Source organism: Pempheris klunzingeri, chromosome 8 (assembly GCF_042242105.1).
Source record: "Pempheris klunzingeri isolate RE-2024b chromosome 8, fPemKlu1.hap1, whole genome shotgun sequence".
NCBI lineage: Eukaryota > Metazoa > Chordata > Actinopteri > Acropomatiformes > Pempheridae > Pempheris > Pempheris klunzingeri.
The window spans coordinates 14661176-14686703 of record NC_092019.1 but is presented as its reverse complement, the minus strand read 5'-3'; the positions used below and the strand labels follow the sequence as shown (position 1 = coordinate 14686703).

The window sequence follows — 25528 nt, the reverse complement described above, 5'->3', positions numbered from 1 at the left end:
AGTTTCCTTACAGGATGCACCGCCTCAACGCCATTTATTTCAACATATCCTGTTGGACAAAAAGCATGTCTGTGCTGCAAACATCAGGCATTCACATCCATTAACACTGTGTTACAATTTCTGAATGCAGTCAAAAATTCAAGATCGGAAAAACTGTGTTGAATATTACAAAGCAATGAAAGTTTGTCTTTCATACAACGAACATAACCTTGATTCACAATATTACTCAATTTTTATTCACAATTTCTATGAGCAGTAAAAGACTAACCAGATGGCTGGTTATGCTTGCTTGAGACCCACTAAGCAGTTTAGAAACTGAAAATTATCGGCAAAATATTACAGGAGTCCTACAGGAGTGACAACAGTGCATCACAACTCAATGTGGCCTCCAGAGCTGATATGATATGTGATTTTTTTTTTCAATCTACGTAGAATTTTCATTGATTTCAACAAAACATTTTCAAGCAACAGATTTTATAGCTGATATCAATTGTTCTCAGTCAGAGGAACCACGCAATCTGGAAAACTCTGCATAAATTTCCCCACACAAGCATGTGATACTGTCATTCTGAAAGAACCACTGCTGTTTCGACAACCCCATACCCATTCATTACACAGCAATTACACAGCAGTAATACAATGGAAAAGGTCAAGTATTCACTTTCAGATGCTAATCGGGTCTTCCGGCAAATAGTTCCCACTTGGTGGAGCAAAACTGACGCATGGGGTACTTACTTTGCTGAGCATGGCCCCTATGATGCTCGGCCCGTGGCAGTGCAGCAGGCTCTCCTGATTGGCGGGGTGATGACGGAGCAGGTTTTTCACCATCAGCAGGAATGCAGCAATGCTGTTTCTCTCTAGTCTGGCCTCTGAGAGAAAAAAAAATGGGCAAAACAACTTTTAAGATTTCCTGTGTTACACCCATCTGTGATAGACAAATGTCCTTTACTGATTCCCGATTGGGAAATAATATAAGCACTTTATTAAGATTATAATATATTAGTCATCATGTCATGGTCTTCTGTCACTCCCGTTTGTTCCATCTATTTCATTTTGTTCATGTTAGAATTTATGCAGACTAAGGTGCACAAGGTTGCAAAAATTAAATTCTTCAAACAACTGTTATGACTCAGTTTTCCCACTGCTTCTGATATTTAACCTGCACTGTTTTCACAATCTTCATTGTGTTTACCTGTATATTATAGTATGAGCCTCTTGTCTGACTGTGTTGCATTTCCTGTTTGTCCTCGCATCATGCACCATGCGTAGACTCTGACTCATTATTATTCAAAACGTCTTCCAACTCTGAGCTGCACTGAAAATCATATTTCGCATTTAGCACTTAGACTAGGATTGCAACTCAACAAAAGCAACCAGGAACACCAGAACATGTATACATACGGCATAGTAAAAAAATTTATACTGTGACTATTTGATCTAAACATGCACTGACCTGCAGACTTGTTCAGTGGCAGCAGCATGGCAGTGGGGCCCCTGGAGGAGGTGAGTTCTGGTCCTAGCAGGTCTGAGATCTCTTGGCCACCGTTGTAAACTGGCTCAGCCTTACATACCTGCTCAAGCAGGGGCATTAACACCCCTATACCTCCCACCACATTTACAACATCCTGCACGGAAATAAAACATAATAATACACACAATGTTTCAGTAACCTTATACGTTAGTCATGTTTAGATCAGAAATGGTATGAACAAACGGGACCTCCCCACAAAAGAAGCAGCAAAACAATTTAAATATTGAACCATTGAACCAGTCTGCAGCAGCACAGTGCATTTACAGTTTAGTATGAATGTCACAAGCAGATAACGCAGAGACGCATCCTGAGTCATATTTTACTTCTCACTTTGGTCACCACATCAAGTTATTTGTATGAATCATCCAAAATGAGACATCAAAACTGAATTAATAATAGTGAAAATTGCAATAACCTTGATGTCCCAGTTCACTACCCTGTGTCCTGTAAGCCTGCCATCGTATTGGTGATTGGGCGACAGATCCAGACATATCTGGCTCTTGAAGGCCTGAAAAACATGTAAGCAAGAATAACTTGCTGTCATTGTTTATAATTTACATAAAATATATATGTTTCCCTCTGTTTCAGCAGCTTACCTGTGGAGTGTAGTAGAGCAGGAGTTTGCTGTTGAGATCAGATAACTCTCCATCCGTTTTGAACAATGGCACATGATTTGGACCTGTTACAATGAGCAGAAACCAATGTAAGTCAATAAATATGCAAACATTACATAGCGTACATGGAAAAGTGCTCACAGGAGTATTATTTCAAATGACTACTGGTGCTTTCCCGTGAACCCTGAATGAACTCAATCTTAAAAAAGTTAAATGGTCAAGATATAAAATGTGTACAACAACATTTGCATCGCAGCAGAGTGTGACCTGCCTGCAGCGTGAAGTGCTCTTGTCTGCATCTGCTGCAGCGCCTCGTGGCAGATGAATGCGGTGCCCAGGAGCCCATCGAGAGATGTGGGTGTCCCCCACTCTGTGTCCTGTAGTCCAGCTGGGATGGTATGCACTGGGGAGTCTCCCAAAGATCCCCAGCGGCCTCCTGCAATGGAGGCTGGGAATGACTGGGAACGGAGGAGGGAGGGGGCATGGGAAGGGAAGGCAAATTCGGGTGATAGGTTGGAGGATGAGGACATGGGCAGGTTTGGGGAAGTGGTGGTGGTAGTGGTCCGGTGGCCTGCAGAGCCGATGCAGCAGGAGGTAAAAGGCTTCAGGAGTCAGGTTTACATGGGGAAGAAACAGGGGAAGTGAGATTAATAAAGAGGAACTATTTAGTGACAATATAATGACCAGGATACATTAGAGACCAGCTTCAGTTACCTCACTGAAAGATGGGAAGCGAAGCTGAGCAGTTTTACGCTGCTCGCCATCAATGTAGATGGTGACCACGTTCTGACCGAAAGGACGACGGCCAGGGATGTGGACTATAGCCACTGAATGCTGAGATGAGAATGACATTTAAGAGCATACACATTTCTCTTGGTCTCAACACTGCAAGTGAAGCCCTTAAAATGCTAATGAACATTTTTGTATTGAGAAACAGGAGCAAAGCAGTCTTTAATCCAACCATATTTATCAAGTCCTACAGCTACTTGTCCCTTCAAGAAGTACACTCTTCAATTTTTTACAATAATTATGCTTCAATGTCACAGGCCCAGACAACACTGCTGAGAAAAATGATTCTCTCCTTGATCAAATCTATTTTTATTTGGCACAGGCTAAATGAGGACAAATGCTGGCCAAAATCCTAGCTGTACTATTTGTGTCCAGACTCACCCAGCATGAGTCAGCTAGTGGGTACTCAGGCAGTGCGACAGCCATGTAGTCTTTCTTAGTGCAGACAGCCACCACGAGTACACCCTCCATGGTGAAGAAGGCTTCCAGCCCAGTTCCACTTGCTGCAAAGAAACTTTACAAAAGAAAACACATTCTGTCAAAAATTATATACAGCCATATATATAAATATAAATAATAAACATATATAAATCTTGCAATTCAACTTAATTCTCACAAACTCTCCCTTCACCTGTAGAGCTGTTTCCTGCGTGGCCCTTTTCCCATGTCATGCTGAGCCCCTGTGCCAGAGTTGGCCGGAGGTTTGCGGTTGTTGGCGAACTCTGAGTGAGATGAGGGGAACTCCATGTTGAGGCAGAACCAGGCATGAAAGGCAAACCCGCTGCCTGGCCAGCGTTGGACTGTGGGCACCATGATACCTGCCATGGGGGGCGTAAGATCAAAGTACTGCAAGGCGCTGTCCTGACCTTCTCTGGCCGCCATGGCCGAGAGCACTCGGATGATGCGAGTGCAGTATGGATGCAGCCTCCCCGCCACAGCGTCATTGTCCTGATCCATCTTGAGCAGTCTGAGGAGGCTTTTCAGTTCCTTTGGTCTCAGACACAGGGAGCCCAGGTCCTGCAGGAGGCCCAGCAGGGCGTCTGCACACTGCCTGTCTAAACTCTGGGGCTGTGAGAGCACCTGCAGCAGAGCCCCCACCATACCCGCCTCCACGGCCACAGTGCGACAGGATAAGGAGCCACCACAGACGGCAGCCAGCCACTGGGCCACCAGCAGCTGAAGGTCCCTCTGACCCATGAGGTCAGGCAGCCACTGCAGAAGCAGCAGCAATGGTTGGTCATTACTAATGCCAAGGTGATGGGCGTGGGCATGCTGGCCCTCCACTGCCTGACAGAGAATACAGAGAAGGACAAAAACAGACAGACAAGAAATAGACACGATCACATGGTCAATACAACACAATTTAAATAAGCACAAGGTCACCAATGAGAGCTAATTATACAATGTCCCAGTCTGGGATCAATAAAGTACATCTATCTATCTATCTATCTATCTATCTATGTAATTGACTTTTGCTCTCTCTGCAATCAGTGGGGATAATATGGGAATGTGTTTCACCATGTTCATCAGCTCCTGCAGCAGCCTTTTGGTGGGTTGACCTTGACTCTTCAGCACGTCAAACAGCTGGGAGTAGCCAATCCTCTCCTTGAAAACCTCCTGAGGGGGAAGGAGACAGAAATAGGCTGGAGAAAGCTGCTCCACAGGGGATAACTAGCTGGCACACTTCCATACATTGAAAGGGAATACAATGAGATTTCTTAAAAACGGAAAACAGCTTTCCTCATCAGGCACTCATTTTCGTTGGCACTGAAGCCATCACGGCACAATATACTTTATGATACACGTACAGAAGTATGAAGGGTATTTGATTTGATTATAGATGATCATAAAGGGGCCTTACCTTAGCGGAGGGTGAGTTACTCATTATCGCTGTGAGGACACCTAAGGCATGAACTGTAATACTGTCGGATCCTTTCTCCCAAACCTACATCAAAATACAGAGGTGCAGTTGATTGTGGAATTGCAGACTGAAAATCTGCATCATCATGAGTTGACACCAAAAGCCTGAAAAATTTTAGTAGTAACAAGTAACCGGAAAGAATAACAAATCATTTCTGAGGTTATCTTTCACCAAACGAATGAATAATGGATTTTTGTTCTGATTATCTGTAAAGCACAAGAGGAAGTACAGCACAGCAGCACAGTACAGCTCTCTTTTTTCCACACCAAAATTGCTGCAGCAGACTGGGTCAAAGTAAGTGAACTGCTGTACCAGTCGCTAAACAATCGCCTCTTTGTTGATTACTGATAGGTCCCAGCATGCAAAAACCAAAGCCAACCACCAAAGAAAAGACTGAGGCAACCGGCAATTATTGCTGGACATTAAGCAACGCCAGGTTTTTCATACAAGCACAACCGGTCACACAACAGGACAGCCAAAATATGAGGAAAAGAAGGAAAGACATGCATTGAAAAGCAACTGTTTCATACACGATGAAAAACACAGCATGCTCTTCTTACCCAGTGTTGTCAACAGGGAATTCAGCCTCTAATTATGACCTCGATATAAACCAACCAAATAATCCTCAATCTGATAATCTCAATCTTAACTTTTCAATGTGTGCAAAGCCAACATCAGCTCGTCTTCTAGTGCATTTCAAGTTGGGTTCAAGTAGAACAAACACGAGCCCAAAATAACAGTAAATCACATGTAACATTAGATGTGAGTGAATTTGCATTCCAGAGGGACAGATATGAGAGATATAAAGGGAACTCCAGATAATTATCATTTACTGTTACTGTTCTACCTGCTTTATTTACAATGAGTGTAAGCCAGACTTCCTGCCCAAGGCTTCCTGTTTAAATAGCTCAGAGCAGTTAACGAGCGAAGAGAAGGCTGAGTTTCCTGCTGACAGACCAATATCATCACCAAGTGGGGGAAAGTACCTGGTCCACTTCGACCTCTGTGAGTAAACATGTAGTGAGGTCACACACAACTTCACTCTCCGGCCTACGCCTGTCGCTCTGAAAGAGCTACAGGACATATACACGCAGGCGCGCATACACACACACACACACACACACACACACACACGCGTACAGACAAGACATGACAAGACAAAAAGACAGACAATTAGACAAAAAGGTCATCTGTGAGAGGTTTGGAGACAAGTTTGATCCTTGTCTCTTTACAGTGGGACACGTGTTGTAGCTGTGAGGGGAAACCATGAACTGAAGTGTATTCATTTTTGTGATATTTCACATTGACCAAATATAAAGAGGTTAGATAGCAGATGTGGCATTCAGGCAAATAAAAGAGGAAACAGATATGACATGGATAAAAAAAAGAAAAAAGGTGACACACTGAGAGGCAGGCCAACTGACAGTGGGCCGATTTAAAGAGCTGACAGAGCAGATAGACACATTTTAGATTGACAGGGGTCTGACCTTGCTGTTCTGAATGAGCCTGAGGATGTGTTCAAAGCAGTTGTTGTTGAGGAACACAGCCTGCAGGACTGGTCTGTCAGAGCACTGCAGGATCTCAGGAACAGCAGCTAAAATTGACAAGGAGAATGTGACTCATCTTATTACACTGGGAAAATCAATCATTTGAACTCCCCTACTGATTGAGAGAGGTTAAAAAAAAAAAGGACTAAGCTAAGCTTGAAACCAAGTGGCCACACTCTTACTTAGCATTTGGCTCTGGAGGGAGATTAGGCTGTCTTCCCAGCTCTGCCTGTCTTGCTGCTCACTGCTAAGCGGACGGTTCCAGTTGAGAAGCTGGAAGAAGCTCTCCAGTATCGTCCTGATCCCCACCTGCCGCTCTGCAGGGCTGCTGTAGTGCAGGAGGTGGATCATGGCGGTCAGACACCGCAAGGCCATCCGTGGGAGCCCAGTGCCCTTGCTTTCAGGCGAGATCCGACAGCACCACGTTCGCAGAACAGAGAACAGGTCCTCAACAGAGTGAGGGGTGATGGAGAGAAGGCCATTCTTCTGAAAAAATACAGACAAAGTGACTCCCCTGTAATCAGTTTTAATTGGCACTTGTAGTGTTTTCATAGATGGCGGAATAATCACTGATGAAGAGGACGGTTAGGGTAGCTGACCTTTCCTCCACTGATGACAGCACCCTGGAGATGAACCAGTCTGAGTGTGAGGAACTCCGGGATCTGCTCGCTTTCCTGAAGACTTGCTGCAAACATTTATTCAAGCCAAAAAGCAATGTTATGCATGCTATTACTTAACCACAATGAAGAAAACATGAACACAGTGCTGTCAGTGATTGACTAAACAAATTAATAACATAAGTACTACTGATAACAATATAATAATAAGTAAACAATAATATGTCAAATTTTCATGGTACCATGGGCCACTAAAACATTTCCCTGCACTGCCAGCCTAAGCCTTGCTACTTGGCTAGGTATTACACAATTAGCTCTTAATGTTTCCAATTAAAGCACTTTATTACCATATAATCCTCCTAAAATTTGGACATACTGAAACTTGTCCAGGCTGAGATTTCCCACATGGCTTATAGATTAGTGCTCGCTGATCAAATGGGCTTCTATAATTAGAAATGCTTGGATTCTGGTGATTAAAATCTGATAATTAGATAAATAATTAAGTTTTTACCCCAAAAGTAAGATTCTGACTGACTGGACTGAGCAGTTCATTTTTCAATATCAAACACATGGCAAAGAATAATTTACTAGGGAGGTTTAGAGGAAACGAAAGGTCAAAGTTTTAGAGTCAGAGATGACAGATCTAAGCTGTGTTTGGAAAGCAGAAGGAACAGTTTGATTCTTGTGGTATTTGAGGTTCCACAGAGATCAGAGTGGTAGAGCTGACGAAAGGGAGTGTCTCACCATGGAAGAGAGCCGGCAGCTCTTCTGGCAAGGCTAGCGGGGAGAACTTATACTTGTTCCTCTCCAGCAAGCTCACCTCCTCCCTGTAACATACAAAGACTCGAGTCACCGCACTGACTCCAACTCATATCACGCCTAGTCAGTCAGTCAATAATATTGCTGGCAGGAATGAGGCTTGAATTCAAGGCTTAGAGGCAACAAGGCATTGTTACCACAAAAGGTTGGGTAAGATGTTAAATGCATGATAGTCTTTAAGTCTTCAGTCTGAATTCCACCACCCACACATTCAAACAGGCGATCTCCAGGGTACACAACAGCACACACTCACCCTGCCAGGCGTCTCCTCCACGTCTGATAAGGGTCAAACAGACTCTCACACAGCACAAGTCCATACTGCACAACCTGCTGCAGAGACGACTGGTCCCCTTGTCCCGTCTTTAGCTGTACAAAATAAAAATTCATCTTCAAAACACATATTCATCTGTAATTCACCAGCAACACAGATACACCTATTTTTGACTTTCATTTAACCTCAAACAAATACACACACATTCCTGTACAATGAATAGAAGTTCAGCTACACACCCATTTCTCTTTTCACTGTAAACTAGTTCTGTTACTTCTGTGTGAGGATGTTACATACTGTAAAGAGAACACATTCTGCATAGGTTCACTGTCTGTCCACTGTATATCACTGCACAGTTTGGCTTAAGTGGCAACAAGTAATCTTTTTCATGTATGATATACTGAGCATGTAATAGAGCTGAGCCCAAGAATACATCACTTACATTTGTGCCCTGTTTGAATTACAGTTTATAATGGCCTTACCTTGCCCAAACAGAAATTCAAAAGCTTGATGGTTTCGAAAACAAAACCAGGGGTCTTTTCTGGGTCGATGTTCTCCATATTCCTAGAAATAGAGAGAAACTCATGCATTTGAGTGTTAAGAAAATGTGCCTGATGCTTACCCAATATGGCCATTTTAGGTAAAAAGAGAAATACAGTGAATGAACAGAGTGTAAGGCACAACTTCCTGACACAGAGTTGCAGACCAAATGTTTTTTATATATAGGTGTAGGTATGTTGAATATTATTTTATCCCTAAATAATTGTCAGAATGTCTAATTTCTATTACCTCAAGGTGTGCTACCACTTGTCTGCATCTTATTATCACTTCAATTAAAACAACACTTCCACTATGTGATATGTTTATGTTGATGAAGTGGACACACAGCAGGCTGGGCCCCCCACCTGCAAACAATGATGAAGAACTTGATGAGGAGCAGGGGGTGTGCCGTGGTGCTATTGTGCTCGGCGATGCCGGAGAGATGCACCGCACTTTGCCATAGCTGGGTGCTGAGGAACACCAGCACGTCCCGGGGGAGCAGGGGCACCTCCGAGCTGCACTCCTCCAGCCTGGGAGAGGGGAGAGGAGGCAGTAGCAAAGAGGCAAAGGGCGTTGTAATGGGGGCTGTATTTACTCATTCCATAAACATGTCAAAATGGTATCTCTACGAGAGGTCATAGTTCATCCTGCTTTGGGGAACACAAACCGATGGGAGCTTCTGGCGATTTGTGTAAAACAACTAACGGCACTACTCACCTCCGAGGCTCCAGTGACTGCACGTCAATGAGCCTCTCGAAGGACGCCACGAATGCCTCGAGCCACTGCTGCAGATAACCCACATCTTTCTGCAGGAGGGAGGAAACAACATGTGAGACAATAAAATTGCCTTGACCCTTCCAGGCATATGCAAAGTGCAGTGCTAGTGAGTAATACTGTATGTACAAATAAATCTATCAGTGGAATATACTCTTTGGTTGTGCTCACTTGTCATAGTACTATCTAAAAAGGTCGAGCATTTATCTGTGACACACTGTGGCTGAAAACATGGCACTGTCTGAACCACATGATGTGTTTTTGTAACAGGATGTTGCAAAGAGATGCAACTCACAGGGAGGAACACATGAGCCGATTCTTTCCTTTTTCAAAACAGGGAGGTTAAAAGAAAAAGGGTCAACATGCTCCATTCTTTTAAGCCCGTTTTTCTCATCTAACATTCAGTAAACTCAGCAGATAGCAGTTAACATGCAACTTTTCCCTGTGGGCATGTCACTGTCTTTAACAGGGCACTCTTGCATTACCGCGTCCTTATAATATAAATGAAGATGGTTTTAATTGTACTAGGATGTTTACATACAACAGCCGTTATCTCAGCTTTAATCAGCCTCTGCAGTGCAACAAATCCTGCCACTCCCACGTCACTCTCATTCTCACATAGACTAAATAACACAAATGAATAGTCAACTTTGAACTGAATTTTGATCTTTTTTTAAACATGCATTAATTCAGACAGAAGGTGCTGCTCTTGGGAGCCCAGTGTTACAAAAACAAAGACTGTCTCGAAATGTTCTCTGATGTACTGTGTGATGGAACAACCTGAACACTGCGATTAGCTGAGTCTGCACAAAGTCCCTGTTGCTGCTTGCGTAGAGCAGGCAGGGTGAAGGAAGACATGAGTTGTTGCAGACTAACTGACTCATTGTACACAAACATCATACAGCACCGTAAACAGCACATGGTATGACAGTTAATCAGGTGCTTCCCCTTCGCCAACAAATAGGCCAAAAATTAGCAATGCACAGTGCGCTGCACCATAACAAAACTTCAAGCACAGAGCTCCAACACACACTACATGCTGTAACTTCGTGTTCTAGCTTATTGCATGCCTAATGTGTAGCTAATTGTCACAGTTCCTCTACTAAGAGAAATGGAAATGGAAATCTAATACAGTTCAGTCTGAAAACATTGTGAAACCACATCTTCTGGAATGTTGCATTAAAGTTAAATGTACATTACCAACTGGCATTGACTTATGAGCCAGTCCATCTCTCATTGTATGTGGCTGAGCAGGGTGCCAGGTTCTTGTGAACCCAGTCTCAGATGAAACTTCAATGTCGTCCTCAGTCAGCAGCTCAGAAGCTGCACATCACCTCTAACCCCCCCCTGCGTCACCTCGCTCCTTTCTTGTTGTCCAACGTCAAGTGATCAACCAGGAAATGACATGTCACTTTAACTAAAGCTTATTTCCTTCATACTCCTCCTCTTCGTTTCTACTGTTAGCTATGAGCAGATATGAGGGAGGCCTCTATAAAACTTCCTACAGCAACAATAAGGCATTAGGTCTGCTCTCATGCTTTTCTAAATTTGACACAATATGATGTTACAGGAGAAACGTTAAATTTCAGCCCTCTCTGTTGGAATATGTGTCTCACTGGCTGAGATGTGTAAGAGCACACAGACTAAAATGCGATTAGCTGAAGCAATTAATGTCATAATATAAGGAATAGTGTATATCCTGAGAGAGCTTAGTTCATATGTCTCGTACATCCTCGTAACTGTAAGATTTATATATAAAATCTGATTATCAAGTTATAGAAAAAAAATAAAAATCTCTGCTTGTACTCTGTAAAAAAAGGGAAGGAAGCTGTAAACAACCCATTGTTTTGTGCCTCCAACATCTGGACAATCAGGTATTTAAGAGGCAAGGACACAGAAATATTTGCAACACCCTTTCAGCTTTGTTTTATTTTCAATACAGTAACGGAATGACTGAATCCTCCCCGACATTACTGAGGATATAATATATTTCTTGATGCCACTTAATAATCCAGCATTGTTGATGATTATACCCTGCACAGGACACGTCATCAAATCTAGTTCTCTCTGGAGTTCATAATGTACAAGGAAACACAGTAATAGGGGTTAATTAAGTGGCGTGATTTGGAATTTATGAGTTTACAACTCTGTATCACTGCCTTGAAAGCTTTGCTTTCAAGTTTTATGGGAAAAGAGGATACATTTTTTTCCATTGCCTGTCAAGCACACATGCTTTGGCCAGGTATAATTACACAGGTAGATTTTTAATGTGTAATAAAAAAATGAGATCACAAATAGGAAGTGAATCTCGTTTGCGAATGAAAAGTAAAACCAGGGGAAATTATTAAGTTTATCTGCAGCAAAATTAGAAGTCCTGATTCATATCTGCGCCCTCAAAAATCATCCCTTACAAAATTACTATTGATCAACACCTCTCTAGCATGACACATCCTTTGCTTTTAGTTGCTCACCCCGAGCAACTAGCTCAAGGATTTGGCGAATGTGTGTCCTCGCAAAAAAAGAGGCAAATTAAAGCCACTATTAGAGCAGATGTCACAAAGCAACCATGAGGTACCAACCCCCATAAACTGTGCCATTTATCTCTGTTTTCTCTGCACATGGCCAAGCAGCTGTGCCGCTCACTGCTGCTTGGCATTCTGCTTCGCTCCAGCTTCCTGCACAAGTGAAAGCAAAGAGCACTTTGATTTTCCTGGTTGGCCCCTCTGTTGGTAAGCAGGGGAGATCGAAGCACATGAGGGAATTGAATCTCAAGGATTATAGGAAAGTCATGGTGAGCTGCAAGGACGGCTGTTGTTGTTGCATGTCTCAGTGTGGTATATTGACGTGAATCATGGCATGATCGGTAATTGAGACAAACACACAACAGGGTGACTGGCGCCTCTGTGTCAAAAGCCAGGAAATGTGACTTGTTCTGTCTTCAGAGCAAAAAGGAGGAGGTGGTTTCACAGCTGTGGATGGGTGGCAGTCGGGTTGTCACTGTGGTCCATTTCTACCACTACAGGCTTTAATTAGTCCCTCCAACAGTCTCTCAAGCTAATGATCCCTGTATAATCACACACTATTTCTCTGCTGGCCTGTCAGCTTACTGTATTCACACTGTTGTTAAGCAACTGCAACTGCAACTGCTTCATTTCTCATTTCATCTAGAGTTATGACATCTAGAAGCTCCCATGTGTGTCCTGGGACTGTTATCTCTAGGCAGTTGACTCTTTCTTGACCTCATGAGGGTACATTAAGACTTTCTCACTGCACATCCTGCTTGGTTAAAAAATGTGAAAACATTTCTAACAATATGACAAATAGTTTGTTTTGTCTAAATATCAGCCCAAAACCCTGAAATAATGAATTTACTTTCACATAAGACAAAGACAACCGCCAGTTCTCATGAGTGTGAAAGTGAAAGGAGGGATTGTTTGATACTTTTGCTGAAATGAAGTGAACTGAATAGTTGACTCACAAATACATGAAACCTTCTACAAACTTCATTGAACTGCTGTTACTCACAACCATCAGCACCTGAACTGATTAGTCAGTTAAGCTATTAACAGAAAATTAATTCACGACTATTTTAACAATCTATAATTAATTCCTTCACTCAACTAAACTGGCCAATTTTTAATTAATTAACTTATTAATTATTTGTTAAATTCATCCTAAAAGTAACAAAACTGATTAAAGTGTTGTTATATTACAGTCTTACAGTGTTCCTGTATTATGACATGGTGGAGAAGAACAAGCACATCTAAAAACAATGCCCTTTGGGATGACATGATCTGACAGGTTATGTTACTCCCTCAGCGCTGAGATTAGCCTTTTCTGTATACGTCCACATCTGTCAGGCATGAACATTTTATGATGGTCTGAAACGTATTCTCAGACAAGAGATATGGACCTCAGTAGTTGTGCCGGTAAGGTGTTTTCTAACTCCAGCAGATGAAAAAGATGGGCATGCTCTGCTCATTATATGAAGGTCTTGATGCGCACTGAGCAATGCTTGGCATAACAAGCTGTCATCACATGTAAAACTGCAAAAACCTGATAGCCGATAAGCATTTAGTGAATGAAGATTGCATGTTTACATTTCATAAATTGATCTATCATTGCCAGGATTTTTGTTTGGTCATTTGTGCAGCAAAATGGGCCAACTTTTCAATTCAGTTTTGAACATTTCACATCAGTACTGAATCTCAGCTGTTCTCAAAGTCTTGCGAAGGGTGTGTGCAATTTCTTGCACAATCGAAGGAAGCAGTGCTCCTTTATCACAGACAAGCCTGAGCAAGTTTTGCTTTCTTATAACAGATACAGAACTATGACTGAGATACTGTGTGTATTTAAACATGTTGTAATCAATTGTTAGGATTCGTCACAGTTTTCACTGTAAACTCCCATACTTTAATATATAAGTTTACTGAATATTTGAGCTAACATGTATTTGATTCTGTCGGGGGTTTTCTTGCATACACAGGCTGATTAATGTAGGAAAAACCTTGAATAAAATCTAAAACAACTACATGAATAAGTCTGAGGAAATACAGTGTCATCAGCAGAGACACACAAGACTGAACATGCACGGACTTAAATTCAGATGTGTCACACAGTAAAGACAGCTGCAGGGGAGTGTTTTTTGTGACTCAAACAGTGTGTCAGGCCACTACCAGTAAGGAAAGGTTTGTTGACAGCACTAACACAAAGCCTATTAAACAACGTTCAGGTCTCATGTCCAGTTTGTCTCATGTGCAATAGTCAAAACTTTCCCTGATGTGTGACAATCAGAAAACAAGGTCTGTGAATCAGAGATGGGATATATCCAGTTAAAAAAAAAAAGATACCGTCTATGCCAACTTGACAAACAGGCAATCAATAAAAACGTTATATACAGTGGCGTGTTGATGTTTATAGGAGAGGCAGGTGATTGTTCTCTTTAGTGGTTCTGCTGCCTATTGTGTCCCCCTGAGTCACATAAGGTGGTGACGTCTAACACTGGGCTCAATTAATTCGCTGTCCTCCGTCATCCTTCATCGCAGCTTGGCAATGAGGGCGAGTCATTTTCACACACGCAAATTCTTCTTTCAAGAAAGCTAAGAAATCTATGTGTCATTCTCTGGCAAGAAATGAAGAAATGTGAATAAAAATGACACTATTGTATTCTCACTCCGTTAGCCTTGTGGGCAGCTGAAAAAAAAACTGGGAGCCAAGGAAGCTTAATAAGGAGGCCGTCTCGCACATGGAGATGCTAGACATCTGTCACAGTCAGAGTCAGGAGACACAACACACACACACACACACACAAGCACACACTCATGGCTCTTTCAAGCAGTGGATTATTTGTTTTGTCTGTGGCATAACCAAGAAAGTTCAATACATTTACACACAGCAGCCCAGAGGGAAAGTAACAGGGCAGATTACAAACACACTTCCTCTGGGATGTGCCCAGAGTAAATTCTGTGAGAGGCGATACGCTTTTTGTTCTCATGTGTCACTAATGCATTTAGGCCATTTTTGCCCCGTTTATCGCTTTTGTCTGGTTTACTAGATTGAGATGAAGCCAAGTGCTAAATTAAAACAAAATTCAAAGGAGAAATGTGGTGAAAAATATCCTAGTCTATGACATACTTTACCCTTGTTAAGACACCAGCCCGTTAGATCTACTGTGACGACAAGAGGAGCCTTAATGCCCCACAGTGAACATACAGTGCATGAAAACATGGAAAGATGTCTCATCTTGTTTTCTCTGTCCTCGGGCATGGAAGCAGATTGCAAACACATTAAATAGTAATAATGTATTCACAGCCAAACTTTCTTTCTCCTACAAGAGGAGACGTGGAATGAAGGCATGTGCAATATCCTACTTATGATTTGTTTTCATCATTATTACCAAAGCATTGCATCTTAATGAACAACCAAATGAATGAGCTGCAGTCACACCCACAGGGGGCAACATTTGAGAACAAAATACCACACTCAAGGCCACACCAATGTTTCTTATTTAATTTTTGAACTAAAGCAGTAATAGACCAAATACATGTGTTCAGGCGAATAGTGAGAATGTGGTCTTTTCCTGAGTAATAAAACAAGCTCCATAAACAATACTAAACCCATTGTGGCTCAGATGTGTTTAGCTGAGGACGGACAGAGAGCAACAGGAACAGGAAGTAGCTTCAGTGACACCTGCATGGCAGGTACAAGATTAAACATACTTCATTAAGTGGGTTAATCTGTTTCAAATACCTGTGATACTTCCTGCTTTTACTAACTTAAAACCCCAGGTGACAGTCATATGATATGACATTGTGTCCTTCTCCAGTATGCACAGGGCAGCCACCACCTCTTGGTAAATAAACAGCTACTGAGCAAACACGCAAAAATAAGCTACTTCCTCATGAAAGCGTTTACAGCAAACGGACACCTCAGGACACACAACACGGCTGCAGCAGCCTGCAGATCTCACTCACGCACACACACACACACACACAAACACACACCATGATCATGTGTTTTGCGGGTCACGTTAGAAACTTCAGGCGGAGGACCTGCTGCAACAACAGGTGTCACCGCCAGCTCTTCCGCACTTGCACTCACCTTTGTGTAATATAACATCCACAGCTCATACAGCCTTTCCTTCGATGGCATCCCGCCGCCCTTGTGGTTGCTCATTATCTCCCCCCACCGTGCTTTTTTTCTTTCTTTCAATAAATCATGAAACTGACGAGCGTGGTCAAAGTCAGGGCTGTTTGAAGTTGTTTCCTAAAGGCGGCAGGACGCAGCACGCTCCTGTGAACCATTCCTGCAAATTCTGCCAAAATAATCCTCCCAAAAGTGCTCTCTGTCTCGACACGCAAAGTTATCAGAGTGACGGCGTGGATGTGGCCACGGTGCGATCACTGTCGAAATTGCAAAAGCAGGAACAAAAATGCGTGGAAACGCACGTCTGGAGAAACACCCATGTCCGCATTTAAAGCGAGCTTGTTGCTGTATGGTTCCTATTGGAGAGAGTTCCCACGGAAGCGACAGATGCCACCCGCTCAACACCAAGATATGACTCCGCTGCAAATATGGATCCAGTCAGCAGAGGTTTACAGTCCTGAGTTATGTGTGATGAGCAGGAGCAAATTCACCATCAACTGGTGTCTGAGTCTATTAACAAGGCAAGAAATACAGTGAAGAGTTGACTGTAGATCACGCTCACAGGTAGACTGGTATTCTTAAAGACACACACACACAAAACACACGGATACAGCCTCCTCCTGGACTCCTCTAAAGTTGGAGGTCAGCCACGTGCATTAGCAACAGTAGGATTAGAATATGTATATATTTTTTTCTATTAAGTAATAAAAAGATAAACGCAAGTAAATAAGATGAATCCATCAATAAAATGCTGCAGAATGTGAGACAGAATAGGCAGCCTATGGCCACATATGTGCAAGTGGTCGTAATTTTCTGAGTAAAATCCTTTGCTGTGTAATTTCTGTGCACTGAGGATAAAGCTGTCACTTTGCACAGCAAGCAACATTCAGCACTGATAACATAAAGACACACAGAGAGTCAATAAGTGAACTTCAGACTCTAGCAGCCTCTTGTGATGGTTCTTCATGCCACATTAGGCTGTAATAAATGACCATTGCACATATTGTCGTATGCTCCTGGTGGTGATTTATGATTAATAATCCTACATAAGCAAAAGGAGGGCTACACAGACTGATAATGAAAGTAACATACAGGAATACATTCAAAACATTGCTCTATTTAAAGTGTAGATTTTTGTGCAGTAGAAGTATGCACAAGTGTCAAAATTAAAAGTATTCATTTTGAAAACCTCTGCTGTCCATCAACCTAAAAGAAGTATTTGTTTTAAGTGGTCGTGGTGGTCTGGAAACAGCTTGTCCATTTATCTGAAAATGAGACACATAATTTCACTTCTTAAAAAAACCATATGCTGAGTTTCAACAGTTAAATAAATTATAGAGACGAGTCATGTTTATGGCCCCGACTATTTCATGTAGTTGGGTGATCTTTCTGTAAGTCAATGAGCATCATATTTTTAATTAATCATGTGCTTTGCCACTTGTAAAGTGTCAATTACTCAAAATTGTACTAAAGCAGAGAAAATGCACCTTTTCTTCCAGACAAATGGGATGTCTGTTGTATGAATAACTTTTTCTTATCTGCTACAGGGTATATATGTAATCTATAACAGGAGTTAACTTGTCTCTACATTGACTTAAATGACTGATTTATCTGTGTTATCCATTTAGTGTTAAGATATTTAACCTCGTTAGCATCTTTAACACAACCAGGTTGATATTGCCATGTGCTAATGTTGGTCATTAGGAGGATGGACGCAGGGAAGCTCGAGGCAGCTGTATTTCCATGGCGATGGCCTACATTCCTCACCAGGACCTGACAGTGTGACCATCAACAGGCGGGACAGTGTGACTGTCTGTCCTGTGTACTCCCGTTAATGTATAGGTGTGTTAATAATCCACAAGTGGGGTTATATAGGTGATAGGCAAAACCAGCCTATAGACCAGCCTATAGTATCACACCATGTGCCAACACATTCATTAGACCCAAACATAAGCTTGTCTGTGCTTAAAATTTGTAAACTCTCCTAAAATTATCTTTAATGGGAATTAGATTTTTGAAAATGAATGCTTCAAATTCAATCAACCTAAATGATTTCCAGGGAATTTGTTAACAAAACACAACAATGTCACATGATCAGGCAAAAGGCCACCGCCATCGATGTGCTCGACGGTCGTTTTTACTTCCTCAGTCAGGATCGTCAATGGATGTCCGAGCGAATAGATCCGCGTGGTGAGATAAACATGGAGAAAAATGTTGGGTCACTACAGGAGCAGGCCCTGAAGAGAAAGGACAGGCTAAAAGCACTAAGAGAAAAACAACTTCATGTAAGTGACTTGTTAGGGGGGGTTTGGTGATGATAAATGCAATATAGCGCGTAAAAAACGCTTCATTTTGTTAGTGAGGTATCGTTAGCCGACTTGGCTCGTAGCTAATGTTAGCATGTTCGTGTAGTCAGCAAATCAATCCTAACTTCGGTTTGTGGCTTTGTTGTTGTGCTGTGGGAGGATTTAGATTTTGATGTTTAATTCAGATATGGTTACGCGCAACATTTGCTTGCTTGGAGTTTGTCTGGTTTTGCCTGTGCAGCTAACTTCCGGAGCTAATTTGAATGGATTTCTCTCTGAGACAATAACAAAGTAGTTAAACTTCTAGTTTTCTGTCATAATTAATATGTTAGTTTTGCTTGGCTAGTTTACAATTACAGTCCCAGTTTTGTTGATGTAAGTTACATGTTCATGGTGCATGCACAATATTATAGGCAGTATACAGTTTAATCACAGTAAGTTAGCTCATAGATCATTTGTGAAATACGATAATGACACAGGAATCACATTTTCAAACAAGCCTTTCAACTTCTAAGGCACATCACTATCTTATTGACAGGCAGAGGTTCTGGATAGATGGTGGCTGCAGGGATGAAAGATCAGACGATCCCTTCTTCAAAGTGATAAGAATCATTAGATTAAAAAAATAATATATATATATACACACACACACACATGAGAAAGGCATAGTTTGTTTGATATACACTAGACATGTAGGACTTCCACTGTTCCTAATGGTCTTGAAATATACTGGAGCACAATTCTGTTTTTCCGATGGGGAAATTAGGGAATTTGTAAAAACAAAAAAAAGTCAAAGAAAATCTGATAGTGGGGAATTTCAAATAATCAGTAAATTTCTGAAGAATATAATATCTATTTTGCAAATGTATCTCATTAAATATAGCTGTTTATAGTTGTGATGGGATTTGTTTCTACTTAACCATCTACAATATTTCTGAAGCTAATTAGAACAATAACTAATCTGGTAGAAAAGTATTTTTCACACTGTGCTCACCAACGTGAGTGTAGTAATGGAAGAATTGATCAATATGACATCAACGCCACAGTGTGAGCAAACCAGTTGTGATTTTATTTATTTGTATTCAGCTCTTTGAAAGAGAGGAAAATGCTCATCATCATTGAGGTCAACATTTGTTACAGTCATATACTCTAATCAATTCACTGGATAATGGGAGATTGATGAAAATATGAAAGGTCATTGGGACAGTTTTAGTTTTTTTTTTCTGAGGAACCAACACTGAACACAAGAGAAAGACTCTCCTATGCCACACAGTTGTAAACTTGATGTTGTGGTGTGCCAGTAGAAACATGCTTATTATTGTGCAACATTGAGAAACTGTCTTAGTCAAAAGACAGCGGAGAAAACTGAACTTTTACTTCTGTAAAAGAGGAATGGAGAGAGCTCAGTTGCATGAAATGTGCAAAGGAAAAACTTTTGGAATCTGTGAAAAACAAATATTTTAAACTAACAACCAGACAACAAAATAACAGCACATCTCTGTGGCCACTACCACACACTGTACCAATAAGATGTAAGGTATGTGTAAGTAGGAAAGTAGGAAGTAGTAAGTGTTTGATGATTTTATTTTATCAATTATTATCAAGATCGCATTGTATGCTGAGCTATATTTGCCAAAAATAATTGTACCAGCAAAATTTCCTATCAACAGAGAGTATGCGGATACTCTACTGGGCTGAGAGCAGGTTGTTGCACCAGAGATTCAGTCGTTCCTCCTCATCAGTAGGTTGGCTGTCTGTGTTGGACCACCGAACATTACACAGTTATTACAGTCCTCTATGACAACCTTTCACCTCAGGATATGAATTCTTCTTGCAACAGGAAACTGTGTTAAATGTGCAAGCCACTGTTTCGGCCAATAGACCAGAGTAAGTTTCGCTAAGCTGGTGATGAACAGAGGCATGCTGGCTTGGCTAGCAATGTTTGATAAACGACTGTTGACATTCCTGAAGTTGGGGGTTGTTTTCTTTTTGTACTGAACTTCAAGAATGAGTCAGTCCCCTGAATTGTTCTAGCAGGTGGACAGGAAGTCTCTTCAGGAAAATGCAAGTTGGGAGGAGTTCGATATCCTTTGTTACCACTTTTCACTTGAGGTCACAGTTATTTTTTTCTGAATTTCTGCAAGTGGGTTACATGATTTATTTTCCACATTGTTTATATGTGGTCTGTGTAGGCTGCAGTCTGAAACGCTGTGGTTATTCAGATAGCATGAAAGGCTTTTTTTTACATCTAGTCCTGGAGCTGGAGCTTTTTTAAGTTCTTTATCTCCTAAATAGCAGAAAGTCCAAAATAATCAAGCTGAAAATAAAAACTTGTTATTTGCAAATGTTAACCCAGTGTGTATTTACTGTGAGTGTGTCAGATATCTCGGGCTGATGCATAGGTACATTTTTGAAAAGGTCACCTTTGTCTCATGTGACTGTCAGTATTAGTTTAATAATTCAGTGATTCTTCATTACAGAATGCAATGTTAATCCATGCTAGTCCGTTTAGAATACTGTATGGTAGACTGAAGTTGATTTAACAATGTCATGATGATATCTTAACAGGGGCGAGAGGAAGATGAACCAGAGAAGAAAAAAGCTTCACTTGATGAGACTACTGAACAGAGGCACAGGTTGGTTCATCACACGGCACACAAAAATGGCCTTTATTTATTTGTTTTTAAATCATCTTTTTCATAAAAGCAAGTCATGCTTTCTTCAACCGTCGCTAAGTGTTGCTCACTCTTTTAGCTGAGGCTTTTAAAGTTGCACAAACGGAACTGAAACTGATATGGTACCCATCAGATCATTTATCTGCCCTTTATCTGAACACCATCTTCTTGTAACACAGTGCATGTCTCAGTGGAGGTCGTAAGATGAAGTGTTTACACTGGGCTGGATCACAGCCTCGTGCTATTAGCTGCTCAAATATCCTGCAGCTTACTCAACTTTGTGTGTTAGTTGGTAGGAAGGAGCAGCCATCTTTCCTGTCCTACAGGACCTTTTTTCCATTGTTTATATTTAATGACTGTGCGCTGACGGCACTGAGGGAGTGCCGCTGTGTTTCCTCCAGTCCAACAGGACAGATCTCTCTCATGAGAATGAAAATAGCAGCAGACTTCGAAGGCCTAGTTTAGACATTTGTCAGCGAAGAGAAAAGATAAATGTTGAACGCACTCTGGGCTGTTGTTTTTTTTTTATCTCTGTTTTGCCAAGTCAAAACACACATTTGTAGCAGGGTGTGAGTGCAACATATCTTGTGAATATATTAAAATTTCATGGCAGATCAAGTTGCAAAACCAAGTCATGAAAGACCACAGCAATCAACTTGTTTATCCTAATCTTATTGCTGGTTAAATGAATGATCCACAAGTTATAGATGTCCAAGCAGTAGAACTTTGGTTTCAGCTCCTTGTGTGTTATATTCCTCCAAACCTATTCCACAGAGCACCATGCAACTTGTTACGTTTCTTTAGAGATATTTAGATAGGTAAGTAGATGTCAAAGTCCTTGGAAATAGCAAATAAGATTCAAGGAAGTTCAAAAGCCTCTAAAATACGGACTAATTATTTGTTAGCTTTAGCAATCTTTGTGGCTCGTGTGTAAATGAAAAAGCTCTCTGGAGTTATTTTTGCTCTGGTGAATGGGGCAGGTAGCTTTATATCATTGTAAACATTTAAACACTCTGCCGCGCCTCCTCCTCAGCCACAGTTCACTCTAAACATTTTCAGAGGGCCACACTTGGGTCAGAGCTCTGAATTTATCACTGACTCTCTTTGATGCCACAGTGTGCTTGAAACAGAAATGTGTAAACACTCTAAACATTAAACTAAGAGACTGTTTAAAAAAAAAAAAAAAAAAGGAGTGATGTCAAACTTTGAAGACAGAAAATGTTCATGTACGGTGAGTGGTGAGACTTGAGGCAAATGTTTTTCAGTATCTGTCCTCCCCTCTGTACTTTGGTCAAAATCTCTTTACCCGCTAGAACAGCGTGAAACTCGGTTTGGATATTAGTGGTCCCCAGAGGATGATGCCTAATGATGTTGGTGACCTCTTGACCCTTTTATTTTGCAACCCCAATACTTATCCATGACAAGAGATCTTACAAAAAGAATGTGGCCAAAGCCATTACATTTTCTATTCGTGGTCCTCATTTTTATATCCTATTGTTGAGATGACGCCTTGACTTTCCTCTTATGCCACAATTTCTGCAGAAGAAATGTCAAAAAGAAATTGGCACATTATTGTCTAAATCTTGTTACCAATAGGACAAATATCAGTTTCGTACAAAAGATAAACAATGGCGAAATTGGAATGAAATTTCCCGTGGATATTCATGGCTCTCTGAGAATGACACTTTATTTCAATGATTCACTGGCCTTTTTCGTTACAATATGATCAATTGAAGGCTGATAAATGATGGCCTGTAATTAGCACTGGACTGCCTTCTGGCTTCAGAAGGCAGCTGAGAAGCCAGAGCCAACCTAAGAAACTTGGTGTGACTTGCAGTCAGGGCATCTGGACTTTGTTAAGCCCTGACTGTGGAGCTTAGCTGGGCAAAATTATTTAAATCCATTTTTTAATCCATTTGATCTTTTCAATAACGATTGATGCAGTTCCCTTCAGTTTATTTCATTATTTTTATATAGTTAGTGTTACAGTTTGTGTTATTTATATTACACAGAGGAAGACATTGTCAAACACTGATACAGGGAGCCATTTGTATGGTGACAGGGAATCCAAAAATTATGAGCAGCATGAAAATTCAGTTTCACGAAGAGCTGGATAGATCAGCATATTCCTCCACCGAGACATCCTCCCTCATGAGAGATTCACAAGGCATAGAGAGGGATGTGTGAACTGGGAGTGGACCTCAGTCAGCCAAAGACAGAACATGACCAGCATTCCTGCCCATACCCATACAAGGCATCCGTCTGTCTGTGGGCAGCAGGGGTGTGATGAATGTATCAAGAGTGTACCCTCTCGAGCTTCATCACAAATCCATGTTAAGCCCACAACAGCTGATAGCTCTCTTAGTCCGTGCTTGGTCAGACAATAGTTTACCTCTGCCTCTGGACTTTCTGTATGATCTGCAGAGATGTCAGCTAAGCTTGCCAAGAATTCCTCTGTTTGGAGATGTGATGAAAGACTGCATAATTCAACATCAAGGAAAGCATTCCTCAGCTGTTTTTTTGCTCTCAAGTCCTCGCCCAGGAGCAGGTGGAACATGTTAATCAGACGTGTTCATAGGAATAAAGAGGGACATTATACCCGACCCCCTCTAGACATTAGGCGTGCAGCTGTGCAGGGTTTGCAGATGGTCCTTTACGCTCATTAATGTCTTGTGAAATGTATTTGCCTATACTGCCACCTCCTGGAGTAAGACTGCACTCTCCTTTCTGTCCTACCACTAAAAGGAGAATCACATTACCCCGTATTTCCTTCCTCAGGGAGCTGAAGTTGAGAAATTACACCCCAGAGGATGAAGAGCTGAAGGAGAGGCAAGTTCCCAAAGCCAAACCTGCATCAGGTGAGAACTCTGATTTAAAAAAAAAAAAAAAAAAAGATGAAAAAAACATTCACTCAGACTAGATTTTGACATTGCAGTGCCTTTACATTGCCTCCAGGGAGATTGTAGAACATGGTCAGCTACTAGAGGACGCCTAGCTCACAGACTCCTGCTGCTGTCATCACATATAATTTCTGACTGATGATAAACATTCTTTGTCTGCAGTGGAGGACAAAGTAAAAGACCAGTTAGAAGCAGCTAATCCGGAGCCCATCATTGAAGAAGTGGTGAGAAGTCCTTTCTGTTTAAATGTGATTTCCTTTTGCCGAAGAAGCAAAGTAGTTGTAGCTGCCATATTCAACTGTTTTTTTTCTCTCAGGATTTGGCCAATCTTGCCCCAAGAAAACCAGACTGGTAAGACCTTTTTGAAAATGATCTTACAAAATCTTAGTACAATGAAAGATGAGTTGCGACTGACATTGTCTGGACATTGTTATTCTGTATCTAGGGATCTAAAGCGTGATGTGGCAAAGAAACTGGAGAAGTTGGAGAGGAGAACCCAGAGGGCCATCGCTGAGCTCATCCGTAAGTATTTCCCATTTTATGTTTTTGCGTTTTTTATCACTGAACTGCCCTGGCACCACAGAAACAGGCGTGTCTGAGGCAGGCATGAATTTTTAGGCTAATTGCTTGGAGGTTTCCAAACACCACAGAGGCCTGAGGCCCTCTGATAAGATCTATGGTGTGATTCTTCCTCTGATGTGTGATCCACATTCTAAAAATAGGTATGTGAGTGCAGGTAGTCGTGTTTTTGTGGTAACATAGCCAACAGTCACTCCTTTCAATTTAGTCTTAACCTTCTGTGCAAAAATTTACAGGCACATTTTGATGTAAATTAAACATGGCAGGGGGCTGTATCTAATATTATTGTAAAGAACTTTGTTGATTTTACTTTGCAGCTTGCCAGCAGAGTGTACCGTTAGTGTGACAACAGGAACCACCTAATAACCTTAGCCAGAGTTATGGCCGAAATGTAGGCTCTAAACATACATGTAACTTGGGAATGAAGGAAGGAATCACATTGACCGTGAGTGTTTGTGTGTCCAGGGGATCGTCTCCGAGGCAGAGAGGAAGAGTTGGCTGAAGTGGTGGGAGCAGCAGGACAGGAGGAGGGAGACTCAGACTGAACCCACGATGTGACAGATAAAGAAAACAGACTATGCAGGGATGGACTCGGTTTACTGGGACTGTACCGTCACATCCATGCTGTTTCCTGTCAGGTCGTCATATTCTCTTTGACTCCTGCTTTGTATCATTGCATATTACTTTACGTATGCTAGTACGTTCTGTTTATGTGGTTAATTGAGGTGCATTGTTAATGTAACCATCAATATTTTGCTGTAATATTTTATATTTTCAAGTAAAATAATGTGAATTTTTCAAATGCCTGGTTATTTTCTTAATGCATTTTGTCGTTATTTAAAAGCTGGAGTGGGCAATGTGGATAAAATCTTGGTATATGTTGTTTTATGTCACGTGTACAGTACATTTCCCAAACTGGCCCAATAGATCCCAATAGATATGTTCAGGAGATGCAGTAGAGAAATTTCAGTTATGGTATCATTCAACCATATGTGTGGTG

General features: G+C 41.4%; 2 protein-coding genes across 3 annotated transcripts in view; one reads left to right on the top strand and one right to left on the bottom strand.

The window, feature by feature from the left end:
* The window catches only part of nbeal2 (neurobeachin-like 2), a 33766-nt gene extending 17197 nt beyond the window's left edge, over positions 1-16569 (bottom strand). For both annotated transcript variants that reach the window (XM_070834688.1, XM_070834689.1), the window contains exons 1-20: positions 16024-16569; positions 9367-9455; positions 9015-9179; positions 8592-8673; positions 8092-8204; positions 7764-7846; positions 7002-7087; positions 6585-6888; positions 6343-6449; positions 5842-5928; positions 4796-4879; positions 4453-4551; positions 3566-4221; positions 3316-3448; positions 2860-2979; positions 2417-2747; positions 2128-2210; positions 1947-2039; positions 1454-1625; positions 736-869 (exon numbers count right to left, since the gene is read on the bottom strand). In XM_070834688.1, coding sequence (XP_070690789.1) covers positions 736-869; positions 1454-1625; positions 1947-2039; positions 2128-2210; positions 2417-2747; positions 2860-2979; positions 3316-3448; positions 3566-4221; positions 4453-4551; positions 4796-4879; positions 5842-5928; positions 6343-6449; positions 6585-6888; positions 7002-7087; positions 7764-7846; positions 8092-8204; positions 8592-8673; positions 9015-9179; positions 9367-9455; positions 16024-16098 — 3096 coding nt within the window. In that variant the 5' untranslated portion in view covers positions 16099-16569. The remainder of the gene's footprint in view (positions 1-735; positions 870-1453; positions 1626-1946; positions 2040-2127; positions 2211-2416; positions 2748-2859; positions 2980-3315; positions 3449-3565; positions 4222-4452; positions 4552-4795; positions 4880-5841; positions 5929-6342; positions 6450-6584; positions 6889-7001; positions 7088-7763; positions 7847-8091; positions 8205-8591; positions 8674-9014; positions 9180-9366; positions 9456-16023) is intronic.
* A 1661-nt stretch (positions 16570-18230) lies between these two features.
* On the top strand, positions 18231-25330 carry ccdc12 (coiled-coil domain containing 12). Its single transcript, XM_070835663.1, has 7 exons — positions 18231-18353; positions 20943-21010; positions 23828-23907; positions 24112-24173; positions 24266-24300; positions 24395-24471; positions 24994-25330. Exons 1-7 carry the CDS (start codon positions 18234-18236, stop codon positions 25071-25073), a joined length of 522 nt encoding a protein of 173 aa, XP_070691764.1. The 5' UTR covers positions 18231-18233; the 3' UTR covers positions 25074-25330.
* The last annotated feature ends 198 nt before the right edge of the window (positions 25331-25528 follow it).

Bases quoted from the DNA above. Each gene is read 5' to 3' on its own strand.
- ccdc12 (XM_070835663.1), top strand. From the start codon at position 18,234: ATGTCCGAGCGAATAGATCCGCGTGGTGAGATAAACATGGAGAAAAAT. The intron at 18,354-20,942 runs GTAAGTGACTTG...ATATCTTAACAG, and splicing joins TAAGAGAAAAACAACTTCAT to GGGCGAGAGGAAGATGAACC. The intron at 24,301-24,394 runs GTAAGACCTTTT...TTCTGTATCTAG, and splicing joins GCCCCAAGAAAACCAGACTG to GGATCTAAAGCGTGATGTGG.